Consider the following 13357-nt stretch of genomic DNA (forward strand, 5'->3'; position numbering starts at 1 on the left):
TTTTAATAAGAATTGCTTAAATTTTTCAGGAGGAGTTAAACTTGGTTTAGGAGATTTTATATTTTATAGTGTTTTAGTAGGCAAAGCTTCATCATATGGTGATTGGAATACAACTGTTGCATGCTTTGTAGCCATTCTTATTGTAAGTAATTTTTATTAAAATTTTACATTATTTGCTTTCCATATACATGAAAATATGATGTTTTTTTTAATAAAATATTTATAAACATTTTTTAATTTGTGATATCTAATTAAATGGATATTGTACTTATGGTGCAATATCCATTTAATTGCCAAGTTTAAAATTATTAGTTGTAGCTAAGAAAATCTGTAGAGATTATTGTAATATAGTAGCAAAGCTGTTCATATGGATGAAGAAAATAAGTTATAATGTAATTTATAATCAAACATTTAAAATAACAAAACACGTAAGTCAAATTCTGTTACAATGCTCACGTCTGTTCTGATTGTTTTTTGGCATTATGGAAGGATGACACTATATCAATAAATACATTGTAACCATTTCATTTGCAGACAGCAAAGTCAGTATATGATACTGTAGTTTCTGACATGTTTTTTTTTTTTTGTTCACTTTAAAAATACATATGTATTCTCATAATGTAAATATATGTTCTTTTTTATGACACTAACAGAATATTGTTGATGATACTGTAACATTACTTACAATAAACTTGCATAATTACAAAATTACAATGTCATAAACATTATATACTTAGTGATATAAAATTATTTTGAATAAACTATCTTGTGATACATGTGAAGGTACTTGTTTGTTCAAAATATTTTTACATATATTACAAGAAAGTATTTCTCACATGGAGGTACAATACATGTGATCAGTCTGTTGCAATTACATGCTGTGAAAGTAAAAAAGCTGTAGAGTTGTTACAGAAAGTGAGACTGACCTTTTCTAATGTTGGTGAAAAAAATTAATATGAGGGACTGTCTTATTTTCTATTTTAATCACAGCATCCATTAGATCAAACATTAGATGCATCACATCCTCATACTTCTATAAAAATCCTTATTTGGTTTAGATTGTCTTTCACTTGCTTTGTTGAAGGCACTGGCTCTTTTTTACTGGCACTAACTAACTGCATCATCATCTGAATTTGACTCATTGTAAAAATGCCACATAGAGCTGTCTGATTTCCTGGTAACTTCTTGCGATGCATTGTTACAAAAACATGAAAAATAATTTTGGTAATAAAGTTTGCACCTTATAAAATTTTTGTTTGTTATATAAGTGTTATTCAGTTATTGTGACTAATGCTTTTATTTGATTAAATTATGAGAATTTTTTAAGTTTTTAAGCTATGCATTCAATGACATGTTGTAAATTCCAAATTTTTGATGTGCCTTGCATTATTGCTTTGATCACTTTATTTTTCATATAGAAAATATTCTTCTCCTAACAATCAGAAAAAATGTTGGTGTTTTCTCTAATATTTTGAGCAATATTAATTTTTGAATTTAGGCAATTGATTTTTGACAGTTGCAGTTGCATAAAAATATAAAAATAAAATTAAACTAATAAGATCTGACAAAACTAACTGTTTACTCTTAAAGACAATATTTTCCCAGAGTACAACAAAACAATAAAAATGTAATATGACCAACTTTTAAGCAAGAAGCTCCAACTTTTTTTGTAGGATAGTAAAACAGTTTGATTATTTCTCACAATGAAGTGTAATATAAATGACACAAGACTTTCTTTACATCTGTTAAATTTTTTTTTTTTTTGATTTGCCGAGAAACGTTTTAGGTTTTTGCCCTTCTTCTGTCAGCTTTTTCCATTTAGGTGTTATACATTTTATTTTTCAAAAATGTATAATACTGTGGCTTTTGCCTTTAAAACATTAAAATAGTTATAAAAGTTTGGGTTTTTAAATGACACTTAGCTCTCAGCTTACAGTTCAACAATCCAAACTTTTATAAGTATTTTAGTGTTTTAAAGGCAAAAGCCACAGTATTATACATTTTTGAAAAATTAAATGTATAACATCTAAATGGAAAACGCCAACAGAAGAGTGGCAAAGACCCAAAATGCACTTTGGAAAATGAAAAAAGACAATTAAACAGATGTAAAGAAAACCTTGTGTCATTTATATTACACTTCATTGTAGAAAAAATCGAATAATAAGATTGATATGGTTTCATGTAAAGAAGTTTGCAGTTTCTTTACATTAGAAGTAGGGGTGACTCCAGGTTCTACTGACACTCTCCTGCAAAAGAAATAAAGTTTTACTACCCTGGCATTGAAGGAAAACCCATCAATCTCCGATTACAAACAAATCTGATGTCAATACGTGAACTTGAAATAATTTGCAAGTTTGAGTTTGAGAGAAATTATCAAATTATTCTGCAGTATTTATATCTATATATAACAAGTATCAAATTTAACTGTATCTCTTGTAATTTTAGAATAATCTTCTTACATATATTTCTTGTCCAAGATTTTTGCCTTTCGGTACATCTAATTACAGATACATAATTAAAGTATTTGAAATAGTTTAAAAAATATTTAGCAATTTTTTGTTTTTAATAATTAAAATATCTAATTAAATTAGTAATAACATTTCAAAAGTTATATATGGAATATGATATACAGATATCAATATCAAAAGCGCTCAGCAACTAAATAAAGAGAAACAAAACACCTTTTTTGCTGAGAAATAAACATAATTTTAAACAACAAACGTTTTCAGCCTAATTAATAGGCCATCTTCAGGTTGAAAACTAAAATGGAACGTAAATGTTCCATGAATAGAACATAAAAATTTTACAAGAGAAAAAAATTGTGGAAGAATATTTAAAAATTAAAATAAAACAATAAAACAAAAATAACATAAATCTTCAATGTATTAATTCTGGTCGGAGTTTGTAGTAAATTTCTTAACCAAATATTTCCATGCCAAAGGTAGGCTCTCGGAATCCCTCGCATTTAAACAGCCTTCTCTTATCTTACTTCTGTATATTTCTATTTTTTCTGCCGTCATTGCTAGAGTTGGGGAATACAGATATCCCTCATACAACATGACACTTCTATAGCAAGTTTGGAAATTGGGGAAATCCCCTGTACAACATGGTTTCTGGTTTCACTCTAACATGGTTTGAGAATTTGAAAAATCTTCCATACAAAATTTCACAACTTTAAAGTGCAAACTCTGGTATTCAATATTTTTTTTATTCAAGTATTCATGTATACTGTTTCAAATTTGCCCATGGATTTTAGAAATCGAAATTTTTCATTTCTTTGTGCCTTTTGTGCTTTAATGAAAACTGATAGTGCAATTTTTTTCTTGTCCTAGCTTTCCTATTAATTAGGTGTTGTTATCGTTGCTTTCAGACTTTAACCCTTAAGACTGTCACTATGTTTTGTTGTTATAGATTAATCTTTGTATTTAGTAAAGTTTATTTAAACATTTTTAGGTAAGTATTATTAAGCTTTTTTTTAACTGTAGATAAGCAATCATTCTTAAAAATAAGGAATGAAATACAGTGGTATCTCAGTACTCAAACACAAATTCTGAGAAAAAAACTTCACTCGGTACTCAACTGAACAAATTCTATCCGCGAGAACAAATTTTTGATTAATTAATAATGTATTTTTATTTTGTTATCCATAAAAAATTTTTTATGGTAAAAAATATGAAAATATTGCTGATCAAGATCAACAAAAGAGCTCAGAAGATGACTATACTTTGTGAAAAAAAAATGCCCTCATTTAACTAAAATTAATATTAATGCAAAATACAGTACTTTTAATTGTGATTGTTAGTTAATTGTTGATTGGAAATAAGCTATTGATTGCTTTATTAAACATATTTCTCTTAGTAATGAAAAAGAATAGTATACTTTTGTTAACTTTTGGAACCTAACCCCATGTTTTGTATTAGTCCTTTGTTTCGTATAACATGGATTCGCATAACATGGCACTTTTTTTCAGAACATAACTACTGTTATATGAAGGATACCTATATAAGAAAATTAATAACTGCATTTCTTAAACACTGAATGATAGTAATATTTTCATATGTCAAATAGTTTTCGTAATAAATTTGTTTATAATTAAATATTTTATTCATTGTAAATAGAAAATCAATTTGAATATCAAATGAGAATATTCAGATAAAAAGTAAATTATTCTTGTTCAACACAGTAAACACTGTTTTGCCTAAATAAGTCCAGAAAAATCCAAATTGTTAAAGCTTGAATAGAATAATTAATGTTAACGTATATTCTACAAAGTTGCAAGTTGAATATATTGTTGGTTTGAATTCTACTTCAAACTTTTTTCCTTTTAATTAATTAACATTTAGAGATTGTTTTTATACTTTTATAATTGAATTAAGAAGTTGTTTGTTGTGGTTACCTTGACGTTTAAAACTTTGTTGATTTCATTTTTTAATAACTAATGTAATTTATATGATAATGATTGAGGAAAAATATATTTACGCATTATATTAGTTTTGACAATATATTAAAAATTCTTCTTTGATAATAGGAATTTGTATTGTTAATAATTTCTTTATTAATTATTATATACGTTAGTTATTCATGTTAGATTCTTCTAAATGGTTAATGAACTTTTCATTAATTGATTATAGAAAACATTCCAACTGGAGGCTTTTTACACTTTTATCTTGCCATAAGACTTACAACTGCATCAGAATCATTTATTTAAGATACTATGAAAGCTTACAAACTTTACAAAAAGTATGATTTGTAAAGAGTTGCCAAAAAAAATCACTTGAAGCAAACTTTAGTCAAAAAATGTTTGCTATATCTCCATTCAACTAATGATGCAAAAATTGCTGAAGCAAGTGTAATGTGTCTTAAAAAGTGATTCTAAGTGAGTTGTAAGTCTTTTGGCAAGACAAAAGTGTAAAAATAAGTCTCCAAAACTTTTTAAAGCATTTTTTATAATTAGTTAATCTAACTATTTATAACTTTAATTTTCAAATTCTTAATTAGAAATTAAATCTATAATAATTTTGTAATGATTTTATTGATAATATGTTACTTAAGATGTGTTTGTTTATTTTTCTTAATATATAGATATTAATATTGTATAAGTAGTGAGGAAAAATTCATTATTTGCTTCTCAAAATTATTTAAAATATCTGGAATGATTTTAGAATGATTAAACGATTTACCTACCTCTTTTTAATGTGTTTTAACCTTAAAATAAAGAAGAGATCACTCAAAAAGTTACAAAAATTCTTTAGTCTACAACTGAAATTTTACACTGAAAGTTATTTTTGCCCACAAGAAAATAGTTTATCCCATCGACACAAGCAATTTTTTATAATACATAAAAACCAATGGCTAATTAAATGCGTGTGTGTCAATTTGTTCCCATTGTAGACAGCTGATATTAGTTTTTTAAGCATACTTCAAAATCTTCAAATTCATATTAATAGTAAAATTAAACACAAAAAAATAAAGGGTTTTCTGTAATATTATTTATTTTAATTTAATGCTAAATTATTTACATGCTGTATGTATTTATTATATTGGATGATCAAACATTTCGTTTGATCATCCAATATAATAAATATTGTTTTGATCATCCAATATAATAAATATTGAAATGTTTACTCATGAGAAGTAGAATGAAGAATTTGGCAAAATATATTAAGTACCATCTGATTGATTCTTTATGCATTGATAACTCCCAAATGTAATGTTAATTTGTTATTATTATTTAAGTTAAATATTGCAATAAGTGGAGATGCCTTATACTGGGAATTTTTGCAGGGAAAGTTATGTAAAGAGGAAAAGTTGTAGAAACATGAGATGACTGTCTATGTGAAAATATCCTGATTCATTTACACGTACAAAAGTTTATGATTATAAATTTAGAATATATATGAGGACTAATTGAAAAGTAATGGTACTGCCTCTGTTTTTCTTTCTAAAAAGTAGTCATGGTAATATTGTGCAGGTGTTTGTGAACATCGTATGTCAATGTGACTGAACCTGCAGTTTGATTACCATACTGTATGTAAAGCATTTTATTACATCAAGTGAAAGAAAGACCTTGCATGTTATCACGATAGATGACGTAGACACTTCTCTGAAAGCACTGTTCTTTAATGCACATGATATGATCCTACAGCACTGGCATACCTGTGGACAGACAGTTAATAGCATTTACTATGCTAATTTCCTAAAAATCCATGTGCATGGGACCATAAGGAAGAGAAGACCAAATTTACCCAAAAGAGTGCTTTTTGCTCCAGGACAATGCCTTGCCACATGCTGCTGCTGCAATGATGGGACTGCACTGGGACACCTCCATATAGTTTGGACCAGAGATCATATGCTTTCTGGATATATCCAATACTGAAAAAAACAACACAGAAAGTTCTCTGATGTTGAGGTGAAAAATGCTACAGCTGCAATCATAGCACTTAAAAACACACACATGCATACAAATCCAGCCCTTTAAAGTAATTGTTGTCCACAAATATTTTATCTTAGGTTTTAAATATTATATCTTGTACAGCCAATAATAAATAAATTTTCAAGATTACTTTTTATTACATTTAGTAATCTAAATATATTAAATTGAAATTAAATTAATCAACTGTTTGAATTAATATTAAATCATACTAAAGTTATGCAATTAATATTTAAATTGCAGATGTAAAATTATTTCACGTATAAGGTGATTATAATTAAAGTAATCATGCTCTTGCTAATCCAAACTAATTATTGTACAAAAATTGTTTGAAGTTTCCCTATCTGGTATTTAATTAGCAGGAATAAAAGAAAGACGAAAAGGATTACAAAACACACACATTTAAAATGTGTAATATTTATTAATTGTACAAATTCTGCGTGTTTTTAGGAAAATTATCTATAATTTTTTTGTTTTTTTGGCTGGGTTATTTACTAATAAAAAATGAAAAACGAGTAATTATTTATTGCGACATTGCCACAATGCTGAGCCTGCAATTTTTAATCATATTTTTAATTTATTTAATTTAAAATATATGTTTTCCACCTCAAATTAGTAGTGGCTTGCCTTTGTACATCATACTTTTCCTTTAACAATAGTCGTGCCTGTCATCTATTAATTGCTTTCAGGGAAAAAGTTTTGAATTGTAATAACGTGACTTCTGGTTTGCATCAGAAGTTCATATATTGTTAATCGGGGCCTCCTGCCGCCAAGGTTTCCCTATCTGGTATTGGATTTCATCTATCTGACCATGGGCGTAGCAAGGGGGGGAGCATGGGTGGGCACGGCCCCTCCCAGGGAACCTGGTGCCCCCCAGGAAATCACAGCCGAAAAAGTGTTGAGTCGATTTGTAAACACCTAAAGCTAAAATAAAAGTTTTGAATACTAAAAAAAAAAAGGTGAATGGCTTGCTCGGTGCCCAATAATGAACAATAATTTGAAATAATTCAATTTTGTGTCAGGTTGGCCTCCACTAGGCCCCCCATAACAAAACTCTGGCTACGCCCATGTATCTAACTCTGTTCTCGAGATTAAGGAAAGATGGACGGATGACAGTGGGAATTTATAGGGCTATAATTTTTTAAAATTGCAGCTGAGTAAGTTCAGATTAAGCAGAAGTTTAGATTAGTGAAAATACACTGTCTATTTTTAGAAAAGTTACTATTAATGAAAATATTCCAAATGAATGGAAATATCACAATTGTGTAAATGATGTTTAATTAAAGCTGCAACATCTAGGCACTAAAAATTATACAAGTTATAACTTATAATTCATATGTTTTATGGCTTTTATAACTGCTTATATGTTTATGTAACTATTTATATGGTTTTTAGTGCCTGGATATCCTAACTTTAATGACGATACAGGAAATAATAAACACAAAACCATTAGATTAGTCTTATTTATACAAATAATTTAAATATATAAAATATTAAAAAGTTAGGGAAAAAAAAATAGAAAAAACAGTTAATAAAATTATCAAACAGTATATGAGGAGGAGGAATTTTCCCTTAAAAATTTTTTGTCTAACTCCAGTTAAACGATGAGAAATTGAGACAATGAGAAACAGTTTCGAGAAACAACACACTAATGTCATTATAACATTTCAAATTAACAGTAAATTAGATTTTTATAAAATCTGAATCTTGTGGTGGTAGTGACACACATTCATTTCATTTAATTACTTTGATTCAAATTTCATTTGACTTGACTTTAGCCACTTCAATTTTTTTCTTTGTTTGATTATTTGACTGTAGATATAATTCAACAATAAGTTTAATTAAGAGATTAAATAACTTTTAATCTTTGTTTGAATTTTTAATTTTGAAAAATTTTTCAAAGCCTTCATTAACAATAAAACAAACTACCTACTAAAAACAGAAATAACAGTATGTCTATTGATTCAGAAGCACAGGGTATCTAAAAAGTTACTGTGTAGTGGAAAAAAATAAGGATTAAGTGAAGTTTTATATACAATATTGCAGTTTATCCTATAGTAAATGCTGGAGATCTTCTCCAGAGACTTGAAGATGTGTTTGCACGCAATGCTGAATATTGTTGAACACATTCTGGGGTTGCAGTCTTCAGCTCCTCCGGAGTATGCGGGTTGTTCTCATATGCTTGTTCCTTCAATGCACTCCAGAGATAAAAATCCAGGGGAGTGAGGTCTGGAGATCTAAGAGGTAAGATTTCATAGGACCTTATGCATTCAGCAAAGAAGTTTTCCAAAAGCTTACAAATTTCTCACTGAATAGTAATTTTTTTGAACACTATATGTCAATCAATGTCTGAAATTTTACATTCATATTTTCCCTAAATATATTCTAAATACTTTTAGAATATATTTAGAAATTTTTAGAAATTATGTTTTTACGAATCCTAAGATATTTACATCGCAATTTGCCATTAAAAGATATTTAATAAAAGTCCTTATTCATTATTTTAGCTGATATTTGATGAAACCAAATGCCAGTTGGAATTTAGATAATCCACTTTTTTTAATTTTTGACATTTCATAATATATTGAATAAACTGCTAACGTAGATTATTACTTCCTGGCTGTTATACATAACAGAGGAAAAGTATGGCAATTGGTCAAAAAATGACCCTCTAAGATTTTTACATCTTTGGACTCGAGTCTTTGAAATGCCCAGAAATGCAAAATATTCGAGGGTTTTTTTCTGTATGTATGGACATTAGTGTATGTGGGGGGCATGATTTTGTTTACCCTCTTTGAAGCTTAATAACTCCTGTGCTTTTTGTCCAAATTTTCTGAAATTTTGCAAGGAGGTTTGTTTACTAGGGGATCGATGCTATTTAATTTTGGGAATTAAAGGTCGACAGGATGGAGAGATAAAATGGGTCGTGTGTATCTCCAGTGAACAGATAAAATTAAAGCCATACTAAACTATCTGAATTTCTGCTACAGCGAATGTTCTTTAGTACAGTATTCTGCAGTAAAATTTGATCAGTTTGTATGATGTAAGATTGGAGTTGACAACACTCTTCTGGTCATAGTTGCCACTTTAGTCATTCTCATTAGTTGACAAAAAAAATTTGCTGTTTTTTCATTTTATTTATTTACGAAATAATAAAAAAGGCATTATCTATGATGTTCATTCAATTAAAATAAAAAAAGCAAAGCTGTAATGCAATTTTATTCAGCCAACTAATGTGATGAAAGTAGAAATAATGACTGTAAGAATGTTGTTGATAGCCGAAGAATGTAGTCGTTATGTCATGCAAACTGATCAAATTTCAATGCGGCGTATTATACCTATCACAATATCTGTATTAAGGAATACTAGCATTACACATTTGTAAAATCGGAATGTCAAGCTTGAATGTTGTTGAATGAATGTTGAAAGCTTGAAGTATGAGAAACTCTCTTGTTTCCATTTGTATCAATGTTCTCATAAAGGGTGCATTTCCTAGTAAAGCCACTTTGTTAAAAGACAATTACAGTAAGCTATTTTCATTTTAAGTTATCTGCCTTAACACTAGTGCAGTGAGGTTCATAAGTGCTGAAGAAAGGAGTGAAGATGGCTGCCACCATAAATTTTATGCATATCACATACTGTACCTCAAATGAAAACTGTGACATTCAAAAATCAATTTTAAACTGGTTATCGGAAAAATTAGAGATGAAGTTTTCCATATAATTTTCTATTTCGACATAAACTTCTTCAGATTCATTAGTAATGGTGAATGCACACGTTCTGTTGTTGTTTACCATATAGTTAATTACATTTTTATATAATATCGATTTTTCTTGATTGGATGCCTCTGATATTTTATAGTTATTGCAACAATTCTGCATTGTTTCAGGTTAAACATTTTTATTTGTACAAAACAATGTGTACAAAGAGTCAAACAACAATGGTGAGTAGCTGTAGTGTAGAAGTGTTTCCTACGAAAGCAGAAATTGCTTAAAGTGCTCTCCAACGGCTTTACTAGGAAAAACATTCAAGGTTGGGTATTTTTACTACATAATTTCAGTCAGTGCAGTCTTAAAAGCTTATTTTAACTGTTTGTTACAATAGTGTCACTACCTTGTTGGTTTATTTTCATTGCTGTCTACTACATATTAAAGAAAATGCAATTCATATACAATTTTTAATATAGGGTACTGAGCAAAGTTTGTTGAATTACTGCTTGCAAACATATTCTTCAATGACACCATTAAGCATTTGTTAATAAGATGATTAGCATTTATAGTATATTTTAAGTGTAATTATTATTTACTATCACTGGTACAAAAATCCAAGGCAAATATACAATTAAAAGTTTGTGTAATAGGAGAAACATACTAAAGAAAAGCATTTCTTAACGTCCTTTTATAAAATGTAAAAACACTAGACGTCAAGTAATGTTACAAAACTAACAATACAACTGTCTATCAGCATTATGGAAAAGACATATTATGCAATTACTAGTACTAGTAGCATTCTGTTCTCTGTGAATGATATTGCCTGAAGAGGACAGTTATATAATGTGAAAAATACTTGCATAAATAAATCTCTTCTGTAAGGCCACTAGACAGTTGTATAGTTAATTGTCTTCTTTTTCTTACATCCTTGAAAATGCCACCAAATCATATAGTATTTTTAATTAAATTAGGTATTGAGGTTTTAGATGGATAAGAGCCTTAAATTTGACCCTACCATATGTTGAGTTTCAAAGGAATATGAAGACACGCTTATTTTATTTTTTTGTTTTAGTATTTTTTCTATTATACAGAACTTTTAAAATGTTCTCATTAAAACCATGAGTTGATATTACAAATAAATTTTCAGTGTTTTAGTTTGTAAAGTACTATTTTTAATTGGTTGCTCTACAACGATATTTTTCTTAGAGCCGGGACCTAACGGGTACTTTACGCGGGTTCGCGTTTGTTAGTTGCCAGGCCTGGACTTTTAGCGTGCACCGAAATAAATTAAGGACAAAGTTAGTCACAAAAAAATCTCAATAATAAATGTTTAATCAAGTTTAACCAATACTATGTACAAGATTTATAAACAAACAACAAATTTATTAATCAAAATCAAATCACAAATCAACCCGACAAACTTAAGTCTTATTCTAACTTAGAACTATTCCCCTTGGAATTCCGACAAAACAAAATCCAATTCTTAACTTAGATACAAATTCTCTTATAACTATCAATCCTAACCGTCACCTCAATTAATACTCGGAACCTTTTCTTCTACTCAAGACTTTCCTATTTCCAAATCACCAAAATCGAACCTTCAATCTCCTACTAGGATTTCCTATTCGACACCTATTCACTGCTACCAGCAGACCAACGCTTTCCGTTCAGGAGCTCACCTCTTCTGTCTTCACTTGAGCTACTGTACTTATAGTATGAGGTGACGTCACAGTTCTACTGTAGCCACTCCCCTCATTTACATATCTACACGTAACATTGTTTTCTCTTCGTTATCTGGTAGCTTATTTCTCGACAGTACTTTGTTAACCTTTTACAGCATTTCTTTAACAATTATCGGGATGTTTTGTTAAGGTTACACAAGTTCCTAGAAAGCCTATTGGGGTGTCTCCCCCTTCAGTGCGGACTTACAATTCTGCCACTCGGGCGTGCACATGAGTGCAATGCTAGCTATGGCGCTATCGTTTCGTCGTCGGTGAGTTGGTTAATCTTTTATCTTCTCGTTTTGAACATTAGGGTGGTGGGTGAGGAAACTTTCGTCCTAACCAAACATAAGCCCCAAACAAAAAATATAATAAAGCAAAGTAAAAGTAAACTAAAAATAAAGCACGGACTTGGTTCCTTACAAGTTTAATTAAGCTAGGTTCGTGCTGTCTTACAAACCACTAGAAAAGAATGAAATGAAGACTAATCAAAGCAAAATGTTCGCACCATAGTACATGAAATAAAGTGTGTTAGAAAATGATCAGTCAAAAATATTTTAAATACTAGGTGTGAAAAGATGATCGGTCAAATCAAGATTTGTCAAAAGTTGAGAATTTTCTACTTCTAATGAACTGGTAAAACAATTGCCAAAAGGGCAGTTTGTATGCCAATGTGAACCTAGCTTTAATTTGGGGAAATTGGTTAGAGTTATTCAGATGAAACAGGAATGAGTTAGAATTTTTCCCATAAAAAATAATGACAAAATTTTCTGGTATTCAAATTATTTTCAGGAATAATTAGGTTCAGATAATGAGAATGGCTGTATCTCTCATTTTTCCAGTTTGGACTTTTTTGATTATAATAATATAAAATAATATATATTGCAATATATTTTGTATGATGATTACTTTGTAGTAACAGCAAGTTTATAGAATATTTTCAATATGATTGAAGATAGCGTAAAAATTTTGTATAAGAAATGCACATGGCACGTGCTGATGGTTATTGTAATCAGAACTGCATTGTTTGCTGTATTTATTTCTATGTCTTGAAACCGAAATGTTTATACGTTTACATTTTATAATAAAAGATGTGTATTATTTTCAATTTTACAATCATTTACAATAATATAAGTGTAGAAATTCTTTCCTAGGGTTTTCTCTAGAAAACCCTAGAAAAAGAAACTAGCAGTATTCTCTCAATATTATTCTTGCAATAGTATGATTTAAATAAAATAATTTACACGAATGCATGATTTAAAGTGGGATAATTTTGTGATTTTGAATTGCCTTCTAATTGTTAGTTACCATTAACTTCAGATAAATACAAGGTCTGTTCAAAAAGTATCGGACCTTTGGTCGGCAAAAATAAATTTATTGACTTTGAGGTACAAAACCCTAATCCCCTTCAAAGTAGTCTCCTTGGTAATGTATACACTTCTCCCAGCGTTCCTGCCATTGCTGGAAACACTGCTGGAACGCATCTTTTGGAATGG

General features: G+C 29.2%; 1 protein-coding gene across 1 annotated transcript in view; it reads left to right on the forward strand.

Annotated features, from left to right (window-relative positions):
• LOC111639071 (presenilin-2-like) overlaps positions 1 to 13260 on the forward strand; it is a 30317-nt gene extending 17057 nt beyond the window's left edge. The window contains exons 9-10 of the mRNA XM_023384844.1: positions 30 to 142; positions 10320 to 13260. Of these exons, the coding sequence (XP_023240612.1) occupies positions 30 to 142; positions 10320 to 10424 (218 nt within the window). The 3' untranslated portion in view covers positions 10425 to 13260. The remainder of the gene's footprint in view (positions 1 to 29; positions 143 to 10319) is intronic.
• The last annotated feature ends 97 nt before the right edge of the window (positions 13261 to 13357 follow it).

Source organism: Centruroides sculpturatus, unplaced genomic scaffold, assembly GCF_000671375.1.
Source record: "Centruroides sculpturatus isolate CEXI.00-Female unplaced genomic scaffold, Cexi_2.0 scaffold1202, whole genome shotgun sequence".
Classification (NCBI taxonomy): Eukaryota; Metazoa; Arthropoda; class Arachnida; order Scorpiones; family Buthidae; genus Centruroides; species Centruroides sculpturatus.